Source organism: Muntiacus reevesi, chromosome 3 (genome assembly GCF_963930625.1).
Source record: "Muntiacus reevesi chromosome 3, mMunRee1.1, whole genome shotgun sequence".
NCBI classification, from domain to species: Eukaryota; Metazoa; Chordata; class Mammalia; order Artiodactyla; family Cervidae; genus Muntiacus; species Muntiacus reevesi.
This window is the reverse complement of record NC_089251.1, coordinates 121820767-121844295: the sequence shown is the minus strand read 5'-3', so window position 1 is coordinate 121844295 and position 23529 is coordinate 121820767. Positions and strand designations below refer to the sequence as shown.

The following is a 23529-nucleotide window of genomic DNA, read 5'->3' as shown; positions in this document are numbered from 1 at the left end:
AAAGGGATACATGTATATATATAACTGATTTTTCTGTACAGCAGAAACTAACAAAACATTGCAAAACAACTATACTCAAAAAAATTTAATTAAAAAAATTTTTTTAAAAAGAGTTGATGATTATGTGAGCAGGATAAAAGTTTACATGAGCTAGGGTTTTTTTCTCCTTTGAAGTCATTTATGTTTAACCAGAATCTTCTACGATTTGTCTCTCTTGGTAAGAGTTTGTTTACCAAGTTGTGAACAATTTTAGAATGTTAACTATGCAGCTGGGAAAACCGCACGTATACCACAGTGTCTAACTTAAATTATAAGAGGGACTTTTCTTCCAAGACTCTCTTCCTTTACCTCCAAGACCAGCTAAGGCATGTGACCCCCAGGGAGGCCGTCGTGGGTCAGCACTTGAATTAAAACTCTTCCTCCTACAGCTGGCCAACACCCCAAGACGGTTCCTCTGACGTGTCTCTCAAACCGAAAGCTTCTGAACTTGAGTAATTTGGGCCTTTTCCCCGCTTCTAGCTAGCTCTTCTACCACTAATTTAACTTTAGAAAGTTAAATTACAACATGATCACATGTTTTCTTAACTTTAACTCATTCTACACACACACACACACACACACACACACACACACACCCCCCATGGGAAGAATCGGCCCCATTTTCTCACAAATCCTCACTATGTACGTGGCAAGTCGTCAGTCATTTCAATACAAAAGTACAGTCGTAGAGGAGTGGTGTCCATGAGGAGACCCTTAATGACAGCCAGAACGGCATATGTGCAGTGAAAACACACCCAGCGTTGATTCGTTCGCGGTGCTCAGGGTTGCATGTTGAGAGGGAAAAGTTGGTACAACAGCTCTCGGTGCTGGGAGCTGAGGGTACAGGTAGGACCACGTGTGTCCTCATAAGTTACTTCAGCTGTGTCCAACTCTTTCATGGACTGTAGCCCACCAGGCTCCTCTGTCCCTGGGAAGAATGCTGGAATGGGTTGCCCTGCCCTCCTCCAGGGGATCTTCCTAACCCAGGGACTGAACCTGTACCTCTTGCATCTCCTGCATTGGCAGGTGGGTTCTTTACCACTCGTGCCATCTGGAAAGCCCCAGATAGGGCCACACACTTCTATAATTAATAGATCTTTTAAAACTAACAGCAGTGAAAACTTTAGCCTTTAGACCAACACATAATGGGGAAACATCACACAGCTGAACCAATACGTACTGGTCTCTTTTTTAAAATTGGGGTGTATTTGCTTTACAATGATGTTGTGTTGGTTTCTGCTGTTTGACAAAGTGAATCAGCTGTCAGTCAGTTCAGTCGCTCAGTCGTGTCCAACTCGTTGTGACCCCATGGACTGCAGCACACCCGGATTCCCTGTCCATCACCAACTCCCAGAGCTTGCTCAAACTCATGCTCACTCCACTGAGTCGGTGATGTCCTCCAACCACCTCATCCTCTGTCCTCCCTTTCTCCTCCTGGCCTCAATCTTTCCCAGCATCAGGGTCTTTTCCAATGAGTCAGTTCTTCATATCAGGTGGCCAAAGTATTGGAGCTTCAGCTTCGGCATCAGTCCTTCCAGTGAAACAGCTATATGCATACATATGTTCCCTTCCTGCGGCCTTGCCACGGCCTCTCCCCATTCCCGCCCCCTCCAGGTCACCACAGAGCACTCAGATGAGCTCCTTGGGCTATGTAGCAGGTTCCCAGCAGCTGTCTGTTTTGTATATGACAGTGCACATTTGTCAATCTCCCAATTCATCCCCTCCCCCGTGTCCACGTATCTCTTCTCCATGTCTGCGTCCCTATTCCTGCCCTGGAACTAGGTTTATCTGTACCACTTCTCTAGATTCCACATATATGCATTAATATACAAAACTTGTTTCTCTCTTGGGGACCTAATTATGCTTAAAAGATTCTGCACAGCAACACACACAGTTCAGATAGAAGATAATACATATACATAGATATACTATACATAAATATACAAACACACTTATGTAAAACATACATGAGGATACATGTATATGTATGAAATGCACAAATGTACACATATCCCCTTCATTACATATACATGTACAAAAGTATACAGCCCCATATACATACAGAAGTGCATATGTATATGTGATGTGAGGGAAAGGAGTCTAAGTGGCATATTTTTCTTTTCAATTATACAATTAAGACCTCTTTTTTCTTGAAAAATATGCTCAGAAACAATAAAATATTTTGATTAATCATTAATTAAAAATACATTTTTATAAACATAACTCTTATGGGTCATTGAAAAATACATAAAAATTTGAATCTTGACAAGAGCTAAGGAATCAGATAATTTAAGTTAAAAAATGTAATTGAAGTTTCAGATACATATACCTCTTGAGCTTTGGGTAACACTGTTATCTATGAATGCAAAAATGTTAAGTTCCAAAACCCTGATAAGGTTAAAAAAAAAAAAAACAAAAACCATCAAATGTTCAGGGCCAGGTCAGGACAGCATGAAAGCACTTGAAATAACTATTCTGAACACTTGGGTTCATTTAAGGTTGGGATTCAGTATTATGTGTTCAGTGAAATATTAAAACAGCCAGAGAAAAAAGGTCAGTTGATTAGATGGCTTGATAATAGAGGCAAGTTTGTTATTTTTTAAGCTTTATTATGCTAAGCATTATTGAGATGTTTGTAGCAAAATTACATTTCAGAGAAGAATCGGTTTAAAGTAGATTAGTAGAATTCTAATAAAGAAACACATATAAAACTTCAATTTGGACCAATAAAAGAAAAAAGCAAGAGGCAATTTTAGTCCCCACTAAGCTCTTCTACATCAGACCTATCCCAACAAATATCACTTTAAAGGAAGGAGGCATCTATAAAGGAAGAAACTGTACCTCAGAACCAGATTTCATAACCCCATTAAAAAGAGATAAAGGCAGTATCTCAGACAAGTCAACATTCAAAGTACAAACCACATTTGTACTAGCATTCTCAAAATATACTAGCATTCTCAAAAACCAATGTTACTCTTCAAAAAGAAAAAATTAAAACTCACTATCTGTTTTATCCTAGATATTTTAAACAAATATTTGTTGCATAGAAAGTTCAAGAAAATATTTTACTAATTTCTAGATTAATGATCTGTCCTGCATTTGTGCTTTTATGGGTCTTTTTTAAACAAATAACATATGTACATGATAATTCTATCAGTTCAAAACAGTGTAATGGAAAAAGAAATTTTCTCTCCTAACTCTGGTCCCCAGTTCCTTATCCTAAAGATAACTGCTCACCTCAAGTCCATGTCTGGGCATTTATGAGCATATTTATTAATACACAATGACCAAACACACACACGCTTTTGGGGATTTTGTCCTTCTTCTGTTTTTATGCAACAGGTATATTTCTTTGTACCTTGCTTTTCTCACTTATGTCTTCCAAGTCATTCCGAATTACTGCATATGGCTACCCATTAAACAAAATATTGGGTTGGCCAAAAAACTCGCTTGGGTTTCTCTATAACATCTTACAGAAAAACCCAAATGGACTTTTTGGCCAACTCAATATTATAACTTATTTAGTTAGTCCTTATTAATGGACATGTAATTATCTCCCCTCTTGCTTCTGAATGCTACCTTTAAACTAATACTCTTATGCACATATATTTAATCATGTCAGAATAAATATATACAATAAATTTTAAATAAGGAAATTGTTATGTCAAAAGGCACATGCATTTAAAATCCTGATAGATGATGCCAAATTGACTTTCCATGGAGATTTTATCAATTTATATCTCTACTTTTAAAATCCACCTACAGTACAGTGTCTTTCTGTGAGAAATCTCTAGAATCTCTGCACACCAGAAGCTGGCAGGAAGAGCCAAGATAGAATAACCTTTGTTCAGGTGTTATATGCACTCATATGAAACATAAAGAAGTGAAGGACGTAAAATCTGGCACTGTATAGACTTTTATAATAGAAAAAAGAACATAATACAAAAGAAACTTTAAAAAGTCAGGTAAGAGGAAAAATGATCCACAAACATATATTTAAGTGTGTTTCTCTTCATTATTTGAGGTGATGCTCTGAAATGCCTGTGAACTAAGCTGGCAGGTTTTATCAAGCCCACTTCCCACAGGAGAAAACTGAGTCTAGAATAGTTATGAGATGAATCCGTGGCAGAGGAACCCAGGGCATCCTATTCTTTAATGCATGTGCTTTCCGCTCCTGACTAAAAGAGAAAGGAGAATGAATGGCAACTTTCCATTTTGATTCACTTTGAAAAGACCTCTGATAACTTGAATCACAGAAGCTGGACTGGATCGGTCCAAGCTACAGGATGGATAGACAGAGATGTGTTTATTAGTGTGATTTAAACCAGTCTGACTGTCTCAAGGTCAACCTGAACACAGCCTGCCTCCAACAGCATTTCCTAGAAGGGTCTGAAGTTGGGTTTAATCACTTAGATTCTCTAGAGAGGAGCAGAACAGAATGTTCAAGGCTTATCCTTCTCCTGAGTTAAAATGTTCAAATTTAATTTTATACTTCTTGATTTAATCTTGTAATGGCCCAGCTGCTTCCTTCTGCCCTCTGAAAAAAGTTTTGAAAAAATAGCTCTGTTTTAAAACAAAGAAATGTCTAATACCTAGGAAATTTTGTACTAGTCTTGATGGTAGGATATAAAAGAAATATTACAGCCCATTTAATTCAACACTTCCTTCTAACAAATGAGAAAAAAGCCCCAGAGAGTGACTTGTTTAAAAATATAATAAAGAACACAAACAAAACCCAAAGGTAGCTGAAGGAAAGAAACATAAAGATCAAACTTGAAATAAATGAAATAGAGACTAGAAAACAAGAGAAAAGATCAATAAAACTAAAAACTGGTTCTTGGGAGAAACCTTTAGCCAGACTCATCAAGAAAAAAAGGAGAGGGCTCAAATCAATAAAATTAAAAATGAAAAAGAAGTCACAATTGACACGACAAACACAAAGGATCACAAAAGTCTGCTACAGGCAATTATATGCCAATAAAATGGGCAACTTGGAAGAAAAGGATAAATTCTTAGAAAGGTACAATCTCCCAAGACTGAACCAGGAAGAAACAGAAAATATGAAAGACCAATTACATGTACTGAAATTGAATCTCTGACTAAAATAATTTCAACAAACAAAAAGTCCACAACCAGATGGCTTCACAGGGAAATTCTACCAAATATTCAGATACGAGATGACACCTATCCTTCTGAAACTATCCCAAAATATTACAGAGGAAGAAACACTTCTGAACTCATTCTATGAGGCCACCATCACCCTGATATCTAAATCAGACGAAGATATCACAAAAAATTAAATTATAGGCCAATATCTCTAATGAACATAGATGCAAAATTCTCAACAAAATACCAGCAAACCAACTCCAACAATATATTAAAAGGCTTACATAGCATGATCAAGTGGGATTTATCCAAGGAATGAAAAGATTTTTCAAGATCTGCCTGCAAATCAAACAACATGATATACCCCATTTACAAATTGAAGAATAAAAACCATATGATTATCTCAATAGATGTAGAAACAACTTTTGATAAAATTCAGCATTCACTTATGAGCTAAAAAATAAGAAAAACTCTCCAAAAACTGGGCATAAAGGGAACATACTTCAATATAAAAAAGGTCATATATGACAAACCCAAAGTTAACATCATACTCAATGGTGAAAACCTGAAAATATTTCCTCTATCAGGAACAAGACAAGCATGCCCATGCTTGCCACTTACACCTAATACAGTTTTGAAAGTCATGTCACAGCAATCAGAAAAGAAAAAGAAATAAAAAGAATCCAAATTGGAAAAGAAGAAATAAAACTGTCACTGTTTGCATATGACATGATACTATACATAGAAAATCCTAAAGATGTCACCAAAAAAACTATGAACTTAGTAAAGTTACAGGATAAAAATCAACAGAGAAAAATCTCTTGCATCTCTATACATTAGCAACAAAATATCAGAAAGAGAAATTAAGGAAATAATCCCACTTACCATCATATCAAAAAGAATAAAATGCCCAGGAATAAACCTACCTGAAAAGGCAAAAAACCTGTACTCTGAAAACTATGACACTGATGAAAGAAATCAAAGACAACCCAAATAGATGGAAAGATATATCATGTACTGGGATTGCAAGCATCAATACTGTTAAAAAAAAAAAAAAAAAACACTAATCAAGGCAATCTACAGATTCAATGCAATCCCTATCAAATTATCAACAGCATTTTTTTCACAGAACTAGAACAAACTTTTTTTTTTAATTTGTATGGAAATACATAAAGCCCCGAATAGCCAAAACAGTCTTGAGAAGAACAGAGCAGGAGGACTCATGCTCCCTGAATTCAGGTTATACTACAAAGTGGCAATAACCAAAACAGTATGGCACTGGCACAAAAACAGACACAGACATCAATGGAACAGGATAGAAAGTTCAGAAATACAACCATGCACTTATGGTCAAGTAATCTACAACAAGAATGCACAATATAGAAAAGAGAATCTCTTCAATAAGTGTTACTGGGAAAACTGGACAGCTACATGTAAAAGAATGAAATTAGAACATTCCCTAACACCATGTACAAAAATAAACTCAAAACGGATTATTGACCTAAAAGACAGGATAGTATAAAACTCCTAGACGAAAATATAGACAGAACTCTCTTTGACATGAGTTGCAGCAAAATTTTCTTGGATCTGTATCCTAGAGTAATGAAAATAAAAACCAAAATAAACAAATGGGACCTATTTAAACTTAAAATATTTTACACATCAAAGGAAACTATAAACAAATTGAAAAAAAACAACCTACTGGCTGGGAGAAAATATTTACAAATGATGCTACCAATAAGGGGTTGATTTCTAAAATAGACAAAAAGTTCATACAGCTTAATACAAAAAAAAAAACAAAAAACATAACAACCAAATAAAAAATGGGTAGAAGACCCATTAGACATTTCTCCAAAGAAGATATATAAGTGGCCAGCAGGCATATGAAAATATGCTCAAGATCACTAATTATTAGAGAAATGTAAATCAAAACTACAATGAGGTATCGCCTCACACCAGTCAGAATGGCTATCATCAAAAACTCTACAAATAATAGATGCTGGAGAGTGTGTGGAGAAATGGGAATCTTCTTACATTGCTGTTGGAAATACAAATTGGTGCAGGCAGTATGAAGAACAATATAGAAGTCCCTAAAAAACTGAAAATAGAGTTACCATGTGATCCTGCAACCCCAATCCTGGGCATATATCCAAAGAAAACTCTAATTTGAAAAGACAAATGCAACAAAATATTCACAGCAGCTCTGTTTATGATAGCCAAGACATGATAGCTAAATGTCCATCAACCGATAAATGGATAAAGATGTGATATTATATGCATATATATATATACACACACGCACACATATAAGGAAATGTGTGTGTATATATACATATAAATAATGGAATACTGCTGCTGCTGCTGCTACTGCTAAGTCTCTTCAGTCGTGTCTGACTCTGTGCAACCCCATAGACAGCAGCCCACCAGGCTCCGCCGTCCCTGGGATTCTCCAGGCAAGAACACTGGAGTGGGTTGCCATTTCCTTCTCCAATGCATGAAAGTGAAAAGTGAAAGGGAAGTCGCTCAGTCGTGCCTGACTCTTAGCAACCCCATGGACTGCAGCCTACCAGGCTCCTACGTCCATGGGACTTTCCAGGCAAGAGTACTGGAGTGGGGTGCCATTGCCTTCTCCGTAATGGAATACTACTCAGCCATAAAAAAAGAATGAAATAATGCCATTTGCAGCAACATGGATAGAGATTGTCCATGAAGTAAGTGAAGCCAAGTAAGTCAGAGAGAGAGAGAAAGATACCATATGATCTCACTTACATGTAGAATCTAAAAAAATGATACAAATGAACTTATTTACAAAACAGAAATAGACTCAGAGACACAGAAAGCAAACTTGTGGTTACCAAAGCCGTGGGGGAGATAAATTAGAAGTTTGGGATTAACATAAACATACCATTATATATAAAATAAACAACAAGATTTTACTGTATACCACAGGGAACTATATTCAATATCTTGTGATAACCTATAATAGAGAAGAATCAAGAGGCAGATAGATAGAGACATATAACTGAATCATTTTTCTGTTAGTTCTGAAACTAACACAGCATTAAGTTAACTATAATTAATTTAATTAACTATAATGTAAATTAACTATACTCCAGTTTTTAAAAATGGTTTAAAACAGTATAATAAAAGTAATGCATTCAGTAAAGTAAATTTTCAACATGAAATCAGAGCTCATTAATGGACTTACCCCATATGCATATTGTACAGAAAACAGAATAAGTATGAGTGACCTACAAGAAAACAAAAATGCAGATTAATTTCAACTGTCGGTTTTCATGCAAAACAAACTAAAAAGCCAAAGGACATAGGAATTAACTCCAAAAAGCTTTTTTTTTTTAGTTTCTAATAGGCTACTATCACCAGTTGATGGTCATCAGTGACCAGATAAATGTTACCCTCTCTCCAGATAGCATGATCCCATTTCCTCAGTCAAGAAGTACTCACACCCTTTAATGTGGCCCTCACTGTGCTGGGTACCATAGGGACACTGGGAGGTGAGACCCGGATGGATGGATAAGCGAAGGGAGATGACTCTCAGAATAGAAACCAGAGGAAAGCAGGAAGCGAGCAGCTTTGCCCAGGAACTACTGCAAAGATTAAGGTATTCTGGATGCTGTTAAGTGGGAACGACCAGAAGGAGGGAGAATGGAAGAAACCTAAATGGGCTGAGGAGATAATTTGGGAAACAGTATGGAAAAAGCCTCCTTCCCATCACCCTCTCTTCCTCCATAGCCCATCAATACATGCTCGTTAGCTTCAAAATTTTCCATATTTTTCACTATTTACCATTTCCCTGTCATAACTCCCAATATTTTGTAGTCACTTTGAACAATCTCATACTATTAATAGTTTGCTACTGATGCTGTAGCACATGACCAAAAACTTGGTGACATAAAACAACAAAAATTTATTTTATCATTCTAGAGGCCAGAAGTTTGAAATAGGTCTCAGTGACCAAAAAAAAAAAAAAAAAAATTAAGATGTTGGCAGGGCTGTGTCTCTTCTGAAGGCTCCAAGGGACACTCAGTTTCCTTGTTTTTTCTGGATTCCAAGGGCTGCCTGCATTCCTTGGCCTGTGGTCCCTTCCACCTTCAAAGCCAGCAGTGACCAGTCAAGTCTCTCCCGCTACATCCCTCTGACCGCAGCTTGCATCATCACGTCTCCTTCTCGACTCTCAATCTTCTGCTTCCCTCCTTCACTTCCAGGGTTTTAGTCCCTCAATTGTGCCCGACTCTTTGCGACCCCACAGGCTATAGCCTGCCAGGCTCTTCTGTCCATGGGATTCTCCAGGCAAGAGTATTAGAGTGGGTTGCCATTTCCTTCTCCAGGGGATCTTCCCGACCCAGGAATAGAACCCGGGTCTCCTGCATTGCAGGCGGATTCTTTACTGCCTAAGCCACCAGGGAAGCCAAAAGGGGACACTGCGGCTGAGTGGGCTGGGGGACCCTTGTGATTATACTGGGTCCCTCGGATAATCCAGGATAACTTCCCTATTGCACGGTGAGCTGATTAGCAATCTTAATTTCATCTATAACCATAATTCTCCCTTGCCACATAACAGAACACATTCAGAGGTTCAAGGGACTAGGGCGTGGACAGCTTTGGGGGGGGGGGGGGTCATCATTCTGCCTACCACACTCATGCAGTGCATTGTCCTAACTGCTATAACTGCTAGTTATAGGGACACTGCAGCTCTGGACACGAGAAGGTTTTTGCTATTCAAACCCAGTGAATAGGAGAGCAAGAATCTGTGGCCTTGTACATTCTCCCACTGGGTGATTGTGTGGCTGCAATTCTAGAAGAGAAGAGAGAATTGCTGCTTAATAATAGATATGCTGTTTAACAGGATGTTGGCAGGTAAAATTTATAGATTTCCGGAATACTTTGGTTTTTTGACACTCAGATAATTTATACCTATAAAACCAACACTGGGGAGAAATTACTAAATAAAAGTCAGTGATCACACTTGAGGACACTCACCAGGAATCTGTGGCCAAGAGCTTGTTGCAGCTGAAAGAACGCCTTACCAATGCCATGTGCACAAATTACTTCATATTCAAGTCTTGGTACTCAACAAAAACTCTGTCACTCTTTTTTCTTCCAGAAGACTCTCATCTGTAAGTGAGGTTCTATGTCCTGGGTTTAAAGTCTGTATATGGCAAATATAAAATATCTTTTAAAATACAGTATGCATTACAACATCGAAAATAATTGCTTTCATTATTCACAGTTAGTGATGGAAATATTTTCTAAAGGGGAACTTCAACAGTGTTTTGACATAACACTCTTTCCTTAGTGATGAGTAAACTGAATATATATCAATTTTAAATTCTTAGAAATAAAAATCCAAATCCTTTCATTCAGAAATACATTTTTCAGAAATGAAAAGATACACGTGCATAAAACTTTTATAAAAATTATTGTTTCATTTTGTAACATGAAATTTTCTTCTATTTAATCTTTTCTCTTAAAAATTCAAGCTAAAATTCACTCAAGTGTTTTTATTTTTTGAAACTAAAAAGGAATCCCCTAGTGTAGAAATGAATGTTTTGCCTACAAACAGCAAAGATACATAAACATGTTTTATGTAAAATGGTACAACATTTTGGCAGGTCATCAAAAAGTTAAACACAGAGTTACCATATGACACAGCAATTTCATTCCTAACTAATTCCTAATTTTGTCCTGAACTGATGAAATGTGTTCATATATAAACTTGTACATGAATATTTACAGAGAATTATTTGTAATAGCCAAAAATGGGAACGACTCATTTCCATTGATGACTAAATAAGCAAAACGTGCTACATCTATACAGTGAAACACTTCTTGTTGTTTTTAGTCACTAAGTCATGTCCAACTCTTTTGAGACCCCATGCACTGTAGCCCAGCAGGCTCCCCTGTCCATGGGAATTCCCAGGCAAGGATACTGGAGTGGGCAGTTGTTTCCTTCTCCAGGGGATCTTCCCAACCCAGGGACTGAACCCATGACTCCTGCATGCAAGCGGATTCTCTACCACTGAGCCACCAGGGAAATCCCACAATGGAATATCTGACCATAAAGAAAGAATGAAGTACCAACCAGTGCTACAACATAGAGGAATCTTGAAAATGTGATGCCAAGTGAAAGAAATCACGTACTGTATCATTCCATGTGTATGAAATGTCAGAACAGGCATATTCATAGAGACAGAAAGTATTAATAGATTAGTAATTATCAAAGGTTGGAGGAGGGGTGATTGGGAGGTATGGGGTTTTCTGGAGGGCAATGTAAGTGTTATGGGTTTAGATAGGGTAATGGTTGCACAATATTATAAGTACACTAAAAACCACTGAATTATAAACTTTAAAAGAGTGAAAATCTTGTGCTTTATTTTTGAAACTTATCTCAATTTTAAAAAAGAAAAAAATATCTTGACTTCAACTACCCATATACTTTGAGAAAAGCTTTCTTTGGCTCAAAGAATTTGAAATGTCTCATCTTCAAAACTTTGGCTTCTCTAAAGACCCATACCTGTCAGAATTGAGTACAGAGAAGGAAACGGGAATGTAGAATGTTACAACTTATTTTTAAATTTCTGGGTAAAATCTAGATAAACTCAATCAATATTATATTTATGAGAGACTAGTATTCCAAGTAAGCATCAGAATGATGTTCCATGACAATTTCAAAACCAAGTAGAAACAGAATCACTTTGAGTATCTAGATCTTTTCCATTCCTAAATCCATCATTGACGTAGTTTTCTCTTTACCTTCTAGAAGCATGTCTCAATAAAACAAATTACTGTTTTAAGAGGAATACATAAATTGGCTTGAAACATTCAAACTGTATTTGATATTTCAGACAAATAGGAAACACAGTCAAAGATTAAAGAACACCAGAGGTATTTGCTTTTTAATCCCAAAATAGATACATCATGCATTCAGTCTGCACACATGATATGATAAAGTATATCCCCCCCATTTCTATCCTAGTGCAATATGATTTTATACTTGAAAATCATATTAATCACTCCACTATATTTCCCTGCAACAAAAATATGTATATAAATTCAATATTTTCATTTATGACCATAAATTTCTGCATCTTAAAAAATGTTTTTCTTCTGGGTTGACATTATTATGGTTATTAGTAGCATATAATTCATCCAAAAAAATAGGTATGTCTTGATAAACAATTATGGTTGTTGTCTAGTCGCTAAGTAAACGAGCTCCCAAAGGTAAAACAGTTTTGTTGACAGTTTTACCTGGAGCAAGCCTCAGATGACTACGAGCTCATCTCGCGCATCTGTCTAGCCTGAAAACAAAGCCACAGAGGAGTCGCAGAGACTTTAGAACCACTCTCCTGGCTGGAGCGCAGCTCCAAGGTCACAGCTAAGCAGAGGCCCATCTGGCCGTCAGCTGGACACCATGAACAGTGGTGTGTACTGGACTCTACAGTTCCCCAAAGGCTGTCTACAACAATCCACAGCAATCTACAAATATTTCCTTTGCTGCAACCACCTGTGTTAAGAGCACAAAACTTTTTGTCTCAACCATGCTTTTGATGACACCAAATAAAATTTCTCATAAATAAAAGGCTGCCATCACATGGGAGAGGCCAAGGCAGTGTTTCTATTGAAGTTTGTTTTAAAAAAAGAAGAAGGTATAAACAATTCGAGTGCTATGCCACTAAAACATATGCAAACAACAGCTTTGGGAGACTGTCTACCTAGGAAACTTTTGCAAAAGTTCTGTACCTTTCAAAGGGTGTGCTTTATTCTGCCAACCGTTATTCTCAAGCAGGGAGTGTTGAGTGCTATGGAGGGCTATATCGGAGCCCCCCGCCCCAGGCCCCATCTTTGGCTCTTAACTGCGAGGATAATCAGGTTTCCATCACCTGAGTCCATCTTCTAAGCACATGGAAAGGTTAAGGATAACCACCTGACCCAACCCAGAGCTTGACTTAGTGACACAGAACTCTGAGCCGGAGGATGGTACAAAAACATCGTCTGAACCAGTCCTCTTGGAGAGTTGAAATGAGGACACCGAGAGAAGAAAGGGAGATGAGGGAAGAAGGATACGTCCTGTACATCCTCAAGTACAGCTGGGTGTTAGAAAACTGCGACAAGTCAAGGTCAAGTGCAAGTCTGAGTTTAGAAGAGACAGATAAACTGCGTAATCAGACAAAGTTGTTTCCAAGAAAATGCAAAAACAAAGAAAGCCAGATAGTCTCAAGAAAGGAGGAAAACCCAGCTCATTCCTGAGAGCCCTCCCCTACCCCGACAGTTCTTGATGTAGTCTTGAGGTCAACTCGCTTTTCTTGAGCAAACCCGGGCAGCGAGTCTGATAAAAAGCACTGCCTTCACCACAGCTGGTCCCAAGGCTGCGTGCGACACACCTCGGGAGGCCATCTGGGGCCACACACCCCCAACAGGGAAGCTGAGCATACGTGCCCTGAGCCTTTGACATTCATCTTGTTCACTAACCCAGTCCGTAATAGGCTCTTGCCCAACAGTATATTTCTATCATGTATTTCTAGCATGTATATGTCTATCATGTAATTTCTAGCATGTATATTCAGCAGATATCATGGTGTTCTCTTTCTCCAATTCTGGGATGTTTTTTCCCTCCGCACATCTTTATGAAAACGCCTAGACTCCAGTTTCCCTTGGACTCCTTAAGAGTCTCTGTCCAATGTTTTCCAAAGGCCTGGGAACAGGATCTGAGAGCCTCCAAGCCATTCTCAGTACCCTGGGGAATTTGTTTTCACTGCAACCTCATCTTGAATACAAATACAGCCTCGCTGGAGTTCTCATCCACGGGGGCGTGGTGGTTGGGGGGGCCAGGGCCAAGACTGGAGGACCAGATAAACAGGAGACTGAGGACTGGAATCTTCTAGCCACAAAAGGTAGCAGGGATACAATGTCTTTTCTTTTCCCAAGGAACATTAAGTCTTTGAGCTCTTTCGAACAATATTTGCCCTTTCAGGGAAATCATTTTATATTAATTCAATGACTACATGTTCTTTCCTTTGACTTTCTGATACTGAGCTATCTGAAGACTCTCTCTCCAAGGTTAAATTTTTTTGGATGGTCTGAACATGTATTTCTATATACTTTTATCTTTCCAAAGTAGAATTCCTAAAGGCTAAGCTTTTGTAGAGAAATAATCAAGGGTAAGGGGCCAGGGTGGGGGGTCGGGGGAGAGGCAGGGTGGTTAGAAAAATGCTCCCAGAAAAAGAATGGCATGCCTGGGGCTGGATATCTCCTCTGAGGCTTATACCTTTCCTGTTACGGGATCACCTGACCTTTCCCCAACATCCAGGTTGACTGCTTTCTAAAATCCCATATCTTTGGGTTGCCTCTAGCTGCAGACTTTCAAAGCCTCCAGGTTGATGAGAGCTTTTTAGTGAAAACAGTCAATCCCATCAACCATCACAAAGGTTTTTAAAGCAAGTCACGAACCCATGTGGCCCACGGACTACTGGAATGTGGTGGGAGCATCATGTTCCCTGAGAAGGAACTGGGGAAAAAAACTTGAGAACAACTTAAGTAAATTCTTGAGAATATCTCTACATTCCAACAGGACCAGAAGGTTGTTGGATTGTGGTCAAGCCTGCCCCCACCTTGCCCTCCTTCTAGATTCAACTGAATTGTTTGAGAGTCTTTGCATAGCCCTCAGGTGACCCTGGAGTTGAGTTTGCTAGTCCAGGGCCAAACGGCTCATATCTCAGCTAATCTACCATTCTGCCAGTACAGGCTTTTATTACCATTTTTCTCCATGAGGTCTCCTCCCAGTATCAACAGAACATTTGACAACAATCATAAGAATGTCATAGGTGGGAAACACACAGAGGTGACACTGTTCCACAAACATACAACTGATTTCCAAAACCGGATGTGCCCTTTACTTCCAAGTCAAGACTTGACTCAGAATGCTGGAGGTCTCTTGCCAAAAAAGCTACACCCCCAGGTTTCTCTTGGTCTGTGATTTTCCCTGCAGGGCAGGGATGGAGCAACTCTGGATTCCCTTGGCCTTTCAGATTTCTGAGCGCTGCCTTTGGTGTAAGCAAATCCCACTGCCCACTGAGAAGTGCCCGCCTGCAACCAAGAGTACTGAAAGACTGGCATTCACCTTTGAGGACGTCTTCTCTCCTCCCTAGAGTCTGGCTATCTTCTCCTGGGACCTGGTGATCTCATGTGGGAGATCAAGAGCAGGACTCTAAGAAGTAGAAAGACTTGTGTTCAGATCTTGATCACTTACCAGTATAACCCTGAGCAAATCTGTACCACTCTGAGCTCTGCATTTCTCAGTATGTAAAATTAATGCTGGAAAGAACTGCACGAGTCAAAATCCATGACTAGTACAGTCCCTGTTATTGTTTAGTCTGCTAAGTCGTGTCTGACTTTTTGGGGACCCCATGGACTGTAGACCACTAGGCTTCTCTGTCCGTGGGATTTCCCAGGCAAGAATACTGGAGTGGGTTGCCATTTCCTTCTCCTGTGTCTCCTGCATTGGCAGGCAAATTCTTTACCACTGAGCCACGAGGGAAATTCCCTGGCATGTGGTAACACTCAATATATGTCTAATTCCATCCTTCCTCATTTGTCATGCAGGCAAAATGAGCTCCCAATAAATGAGAGCAGGGTTAGAAAACTGGGAACTGGGGCAGGCCTGGCAGACCTCAGGAGGGAGGCAATACTTAATCTGGGAATGAAGGAAGATCCGGAGAAATGAGGAGAATTAAGCACTGACAGTCTCTCTTAAAGGACCTTGTAAACATCGGGAGAAGTCACTGAGAGGGAGGACTCCTCAGTGAGTGCAGAAGCAGGTATAGAGGAAGGCAAGTCTGGTCAGAATCGGAGTTAACGTAAGCGGACACTGAGAGGACACTTGTGAAAAGGTCAGCATTTGTTTTTGTCAATGACTGAGCCTTCTGCTGCTACCACAACTGCTGTGGCTGCTGTTCCAACCCCACGCCCTTCCTCCTCCTCCTCTTCCCCATCATTGTCAACATCTTCCCCATCATAAGAAATTGTAACAAGCAGCATGGTCAGTAGGCTCCTTATATGCTACATCCTGTGCTAAAGGTTTAACACCGATCTTCAATCTTCACAACAACCCTAAAAGGTAAACAACAATGTCCTTTTACAAGTAACTACAGTTAGTAATTGGCTTCCCTCATAGCTCAGTCGGTGAAGAGTCTGCCTGCAATGCAGGAGACCCAGGTTTGATTCCTGGGTCGGGAAGATCCCCTGGCAAAGCAAATGGCAACCCACTCCAGTATTCTTGCCTGGAGAATCCCATGGACAGAGGAGCCTGGCGGGCTATAGTCCATGCGGTTGCAAGAGTCACACACAACTTAGTGACTAAACCAACACCACAGTTAGTAAGAGACATTTCCAGGGTTCAAATGCTAAAGTTTTCCTTATTAACCACTACATGACACAGTTTCAAAGTTCATGAAAATTCAAGGGCACATTTCAGGAAATGCATCTCTGGAAAGAACAACTTTAGCCTTCAATATAATAGTAGCAGGGAGATTCACTCGTAAACGCAGTGATGCACTCTGATACACAGACATTCAGTTTCCTGTGAATCCTAGAAAACGAGAGTTCTCCTGTGAAGGTCTTCATGTTTGGAATTTCACCTCTAGAAACTTCTACAGGACAGTTGGCTATCTTCAAGGCGCTATTTCTAACTAGACTATAGGAAAGTTAAAGCATTTCAGGCAGCTATGTAAGCAAACAAAAAAAAAAAAGAGAGAGGGGGGAGAGAGAGATTTCACAGAAGTTTCCAAATGAACTTTTAAGGTTAAACAGAAATATTGAGACAAGCACGCAGTTGGTTTCAAGATAGGAGGAAAGCTTTGTCTTGGGAGGGAAGGCTCCCAGGTACCTCAGTGGTAAAGGATCCACCTGCAAATGCGGGGTCACAGGTTCAATCCCTGGATTGGGAAGATCCCGTGGGAGGAGGAAATGGCAACCCACTCCAGTATTCTTGCCTGGAGAATTTCGTGGACACAGAAGCCTGGTTGGACATGACTGAGTAACCAAACGCACACATGGGCCTTTTCTAAGGACAGCCTCAGTTAAGTTCAGTTCAGTCGCTCAGTCGTGTCTGACTCTTTGCGACCCCATGGACTGCAGCGCACCAGGTTTTCCTGTCCATCGCCAACTCCCGGAGCTTACTCAAACTCATGCTCACTCCACTAAGTCAGTGATGTCATCCAACCATCTCACCCTCTGTCTTCCCCTTCTCCTCCCGCCTTCAATCTTTACAAGCGTCAGGGTCTTTTCTTCGCATCAGGTGGCCAAAGGATTGGAGCTTCAGCTTCAGCATCAGTCCTTCCAATGAATATTCAGGACTGATTTCCTTCAGGATTGACTTGTTGGATCTTCTTGTTGTCTGAGGGACTCTCAAGAGTCTTCTCCAACACCACAGTTCAAAAGCACCAATTATTTGGCGATCAGCTTTCTTTATGGTCCAACCCTCATATCCACACATGACTACTGGAAAAACCATAGCTTTGACTAGAAGGACCTTTGTTGGCAAAGTGATGTCTCTGATTTTTAATATACTGTCTATGTTGGTCATAGCTCTTCTAAGGAGAGCTTAACCATCTCAACTTTTCCTTGTGTCTGCATCCTGCCTTCTGCCCACCTCTGTCTGCCTTCCTTCAGGCAGGAGCTGGTTCTAGAGACTGGGTCCCCTTAGCAGGTGCTTCCCTAGGGGACAAGACCTGGAACTAGACTCCTCTAGAAATGCTTCTGCCACTCTGGAACCTTATAAAAGATTCCATCCCTCACACCTGGACTTCAGAGCTGTGCCATTTCCTATTCTGCTACAGACCAAACACTCAGTGTTTCGGTGTCAGCTTTACACATTGGAAAATAACTGAGCAAAGTCAAGAGAACGTGTTATGTATTGGATGTGATATCACGTAGGCAGAGTGGTCAAGACAACCAATGTTTGGAAGTTTCACAAAATCATAAGAAATTCCATTATTAAAGTGATTCTTTCTCTCCTAAAATTTGAAAATGTGGTTTTTTTTAATTCAAAAATTAATGGTAAGAAGAGATCTATTTTAAATTTTTACAATTAAAAATTTAAACATTTGTTTTCTTTAAAATTGCTCAGTCATGTCCAACTCTTTGTGACCCCATGGACTATACAGTCCATGGAATTCTCCAGGTCAGAATACTGGAGTGGGTAGCCTATCCTTTCTCCAGTGGATCTCCCTGACCCAGGAATTGAACCAGGGTCTCCTGCATCACAGGCAGATTCTTTAACAACTGAGATACAGGGACAAAATAAAATAATACATAGAATCTTGACTACATGTGAAAATTACAGGGTTTGCAAATGCAAGTATACTAAATATATAATAACTTTTAAAAATGATTTTTCTACTAATTAGCCTGACATTAACCAAAACAAATTTTTAATCATTTCTATATACCTTTAATACAACATAAAAACACCTATGATTATTAGTCACTCAAGAAATAGCTATTATATCAATATCTGTCAATTTTCCAGTTTCTATCAAATGCCATGCTAGGCACTGTGGATACAAGAGTGAAATCAATCTATCTGAATATTGAACTTTCAATTATTGAACTTTCAATTAACTTTCAAATATCCGAATATTGAGTTTTCAATTTACCAAATAGTGAACTCAATTTGAAGTCAACTGAACTCAAATATTCAATATTTCTTTTAAGTAGATTGGTAAAAACTAAAGATGCATACTATAATCATTAAAGTAACCACTAACAACAACGCAGAGAGATATAACTAGAAGTAGAAAAAAAATTTAAATGGAACATTACAAAATATTTGATTAACACAAAAGAATGCTAGGAAGAAGAAAGGGGATAAAAAACAGATTAGATAGCCATATGACCCAGCAATACCACTTCTGGGCATACATACCGAGGAAACCAGATCTGAAAGAGACACGTGCACCCCAATGTTCATCGCAGCACTGTTTATAATAGCCAGGACATGGAAACAACCTAGATGCCCATCAGCAGATGAATGGATAAGGAAGCTGTGGTACATATACACCATGGAATATTACTCAGCCGTTAAAAAGAATTCATTTGAATCAGTTCTAATGAGATGGATGAAACTGGAGCCCATTATACAGAGTGAAGTAAGCCAGAAAGATAAAGAGCATTACAGTATACTAACACATATATACGGAATTTAGAAAGATGGTAACGATGGCCCTATATGCAGGGCAGAAGAAGAGACGCAGAAGTACAGAACAGACTTTTGAACTCTGTGGGAGAAGGTGAGGGTGGGATGTTTCGAAAGAACAGCATATATATTATCTGTGGTGAAACAGACCACCAGCCCAGGTGGGATGCATGAGTCAAGTGCTCGGGCCTGGTGGGCTGAGAAGACCCAGAGGAATCGGGTGGAGAGGGAGGTGGGATGGGGGACTGGGATGGGGAATACGTGTAACTCTATGGCTGATTCATATCAATGTATGACAAAACCCACTGAAAAATAAAAAAGAAAAAAAATTAAAAAAAAAAAAAGAAAAACAACAACAACAAAAAAAAGAAAAAAAAAACAGATTAGACAGATAAAAAGTAAACAGATGACAGACCTAAAAGTAACTATATTGACTATGCAAAAATGCACTAAAAATTGAAAGGCAAAACAGTGGATTTAAAACCGAAAAAAGAAAAAACTCAAATATATGCTATCTAAAAAATACATACTTTAAATAAAAAGACGCAAATAGGTTAAGAGTGAAAAGGTGGAAAAAGAGTGAAAAGGTGGAAAAAGATACACCACACAAACAATAAGCATAAGGAAAGTAGACTGGTTATATTAAAAATGGACTTCAAGATGGAAAGTGACACTTAAAAGTCACAGAATGGGCAAAAATATTCAAAATAAATACATCTGCCAAGGGTCTTGTATCCAGAATATATAAATAGCTATTGCAACTCAACAGTAAGAGCAACAACCAGTTTTTTTAAAGGGGAAAGATCTGTGTGGACGCTTTGCAAAAGTTCTCTGAACAGTTAATAAGTACCTGAAAAGATGTTCAACATCTTTAGTTACTTGAGAAAACAAAAGCACGATAACTGCCACTGTGTGACCATTTGAATTGCTAACATTTCAAAAGCTGGCAATACCGAAAGTAGGTGCCAAAATTATATGGGGGAACCAGAACTCTCATACACTGCTGACGAGAATGAAGGTCCAGTTACTCTGGAAAACTCTTTTATAATTAAACATACACCTACTCTATGGTCCAGCCATTTCACTCCTAGGTATTTATTCAAGAGAAACGGAAACACATGTTCACACAAAGCCTAGTACAAAAATAGCCATAGTAGCCATATTTCCCAAACTGGAAACAATTTAAAAATCCAACAGGTAAAGGGATCTTTAAAAAAGTGATGTCCATACAATGGAATTTTACTCAGCTACGGAGCAGAACAAACTGCTGATACACAGAACATGGATCCATCTCAGTATTGTTCTGTTGAGTCAAAGAACCCAGACACCAAACGGTACATACTGTATGACTCTATTTATATAAAATCCTAGAAAATGCCAACCAACCCACAGAGTCAGAAAGCAGATCTGTGGTTGCCTGCAAATGGACAGGGAGAGATGGATGGACTAAAAGAGGACAGGAGGAAACTTTGGGGAGTGACTGAAGAGCTCTGTATCCAGGTTCATCCTATTGATTTCACAGAGTGCATGCATTTGTGAAACTCCTTGAATTGTGTGTTTTAAATAGGTACAGATTTTGGTATGGAAATTATACCTCAATAAATTTATTTTTAAACAAAATTGTTTCTATATTAAAAATAAAATGAATCTTTGTACATGCTCGCAAAGGTCTCATAGTACAAAAAAGTAAAATGGATGACTCTGTTTCAGTGTTATATAATAAAGGTCTGGACAAAGGTCTTCACAGAGACCATGATCTCTGACCTTTGACCTAGATCTCAAAATGTAAGGGTTGCATCAGACGGACATTGGGGTGGGGGGTCGGGGCAGGGTGGGTGGTTCCTGAAAGTGGGAAGAATGGCAAGTATAAAGGCATAAGATAAAGAAGGGTATACAGTGAACTTGAGACATATGAGTGATACACGAGATTTTTCAAAAGTTGGTTTTGGACCATTCTTTTCTATCCAACCGTAAACTTCCAGATGTTCAAGCTGGTTTTAGAAAAGGCAGAGGAACCAGAGATCAAATTGCCAACATCCGCTGGATCATTGAAAAAGCAAGAGAGTTCCAGAAAAATATCTATTTCTGCTTTATTGACTATGCCAAAGGCTTTGACTGTGTGGATCACAATAAACTGTGGAAAATTCTTAAAGAGATGGGAATACCAGGCTGCCTGACCTGTCTCTTGAGAAACCTGTATGCCAGTCAGGAAGCATAGACAAGTCCAATTAGAACTGGACATGGAACAACAAACTGGTTCCAAATAGGAAAAGGGGTACGTCAAGGCTGTATGTTGTCACCCTGCTTATTTAACTTATATGCAGAGTACATCATGAGAAATGCTGGGCTGGAAGAAGCACAAGCTGGAATCAAGATTGCCGGGAGAAACATCAATAACCTCAGATATGCAGACGACACCACCCTTATGGCAGAAAGTGAAGAGGAACTAAAAAGCCTCTTGATAAAAGTGAAGGAGGAGAGTGAAAAAGTTGGCTTAAAGCTCAACATTCAGAAAACTAAGATCATGGCTTCTGGTCCCATCACTTCATGGGAAGTACATGGGGAAACAGTGGAAACAGTGTCAGACTTTATTTTGGGGGCTCCAAAATCACTGCAGATGGTGACTGCAGCCATGAAATTAAAAGACACTTACTCCTTGGAAGGAAAGTCATGACCGACCTAGACAGTGTATTTAAAAGCAGAGACATTACTTTGCTGACAGAGGTCCATCTAGTCAAAGCTATAGTTTTTCCTGTAGTCATATATGGATGTGAGAGTTGGACCATAAAGAAAGCTGAGCACTGAAGAATTGATGCTTTTGAACTGTGGTGTTGGGGAAGACTCTTGAGAGTCCCTTGGACAGCAAGGAGATCCAACCAGTCCATCATAAAGAAGATCAGTCCTGGGTGTTCATTGGAAGGACTGATGTTGAAACTGAAACTCCAATACTTTGGCCACCTGATTCGAAGAGCTGACTCATTGGAAAAGACCCTGATGCTGGGAGGGATTGGGGGCAGGAGGAGAAGGGGACGACAGAGGATGAGATGGCTTTGGCATCACCGACTCAATGGACATGAGTTTGAGTAAACTCCAGGAGTTGGGGATGGACAGGGAGGCCTGGCGTGCTGTGATTCATGGGGTCGCAAAGAGTCGGACACGACTGAGCGTCTAAACTGAACTGATTCTATCCAAAGAAGGGTGAAGTAATCTGTAAAGAGAAAGAGAAACTTCTGGAAGCTTTAATATAAGCAAGTTACACGATGCATGTGAGGAGTGTAACTAACATTCACCAAACCTTTTACTAGTGCTTTTTCAGGCATGTGGGAGATCATTGCCTCATCACTTTCAAAATGAAGTGTGACCACTTTGGTTAATGAGATGTGAAATAGATGTAGCAAGTGTCACAGTAGTTGGCAGATTTCAGAGCAGTTTTTGATTCACTGAATGCTCTTCCCCTTCAGAGGAGATCAGAGAACAGGTTGAGTGGGAATTTCCAGGCGGTTCCTCAGTGGTTTTGATAAGCAGAATTCCCCTCAACCCCTTTCCCACCTCCCTATACCCTGTGATGAAAATGTGTGTGTGTGTGTGAGTCGCTCAGTCATGTCCAACTCTTTGCAACCCCATGGACTATGGTCTGCCAGGTTCCTCTGTCCATGGAATTCTCCAGGCAAGAACACTGGAGTGGGTTGCCATTTCCTTCCCCAGAATATGTAGAATATGTATAAATGGAGAAGAAGAGTTTTATTATTGGAAATCTCTGAAGTTTGGGGGTTATTTGCAGATGCCCCCAAGGTAACTGGTTCTTTCTGATACAATGTGAGCTTTTATTCAGACAGTAACATATCAGGTGGATTTCAGAGGACAAACATTGCAGAGAACTAGCTAGAAGGCTACCATAGTTCACAGATGATAAGGCAGGCCCTGGGAAGGGCCATGACCTTAATTGAAAATAACTCTGAGACTGTGAAGAGCCTCTTGATGAAAGTGAAAGAGGAGAGTGAAAAAGTTGCCTTAAAACTCAACATTCAGAAAACTAAGATCATGGCATCCGGTCCCATCATTTCATGGCAAGTAGATGGGGAAACAATGGAAACAGTGACAGACTTTATTTTCTTGGGCTCCAAAATGACTGCAGATGGTGACTGCAGCCATGAAATTAAAAGACACTTGCT

The 23529-nt window shown here is 39.4% G+C and overlaps 1 protein-coding gene across 10 annotated transcripts in view; it reads right to left on the bottom strand.

The window, feature by feature from the left end:
- Positions 1-23529, bottom strand: part of COL4A4 (collagen type IV alpha 4 chain) — a 167783-nt gene that overhangs the window by 140522 nt on the left and 3732 nt on the right. For 9 of the 10 annotated variants that reach the window (XM_065930429.1, XM_065930426.1, XM_065930424.1 and 6 more), the window contains exons 2-3: positions 10147-10315; positions 8354-8396 (exon numbers count right to left, since the gene is read on the bottom strand). In XM_065930429.1, coding sequence (XP_065786501.1) covers positions 8354-8396; positions 10147-10202 — 99 coding nt within the window. In that variant the 5' untranslated portion in view covers positions 10203-10315. Of the gene's footprint in view, positions 1-8353; positions 8397-10146; positions 10316-15283; positions 15336-23529 lie in introns of those variants that run through there. The other variant, XM_065930421.1, reaches the window with a different exon arrangement.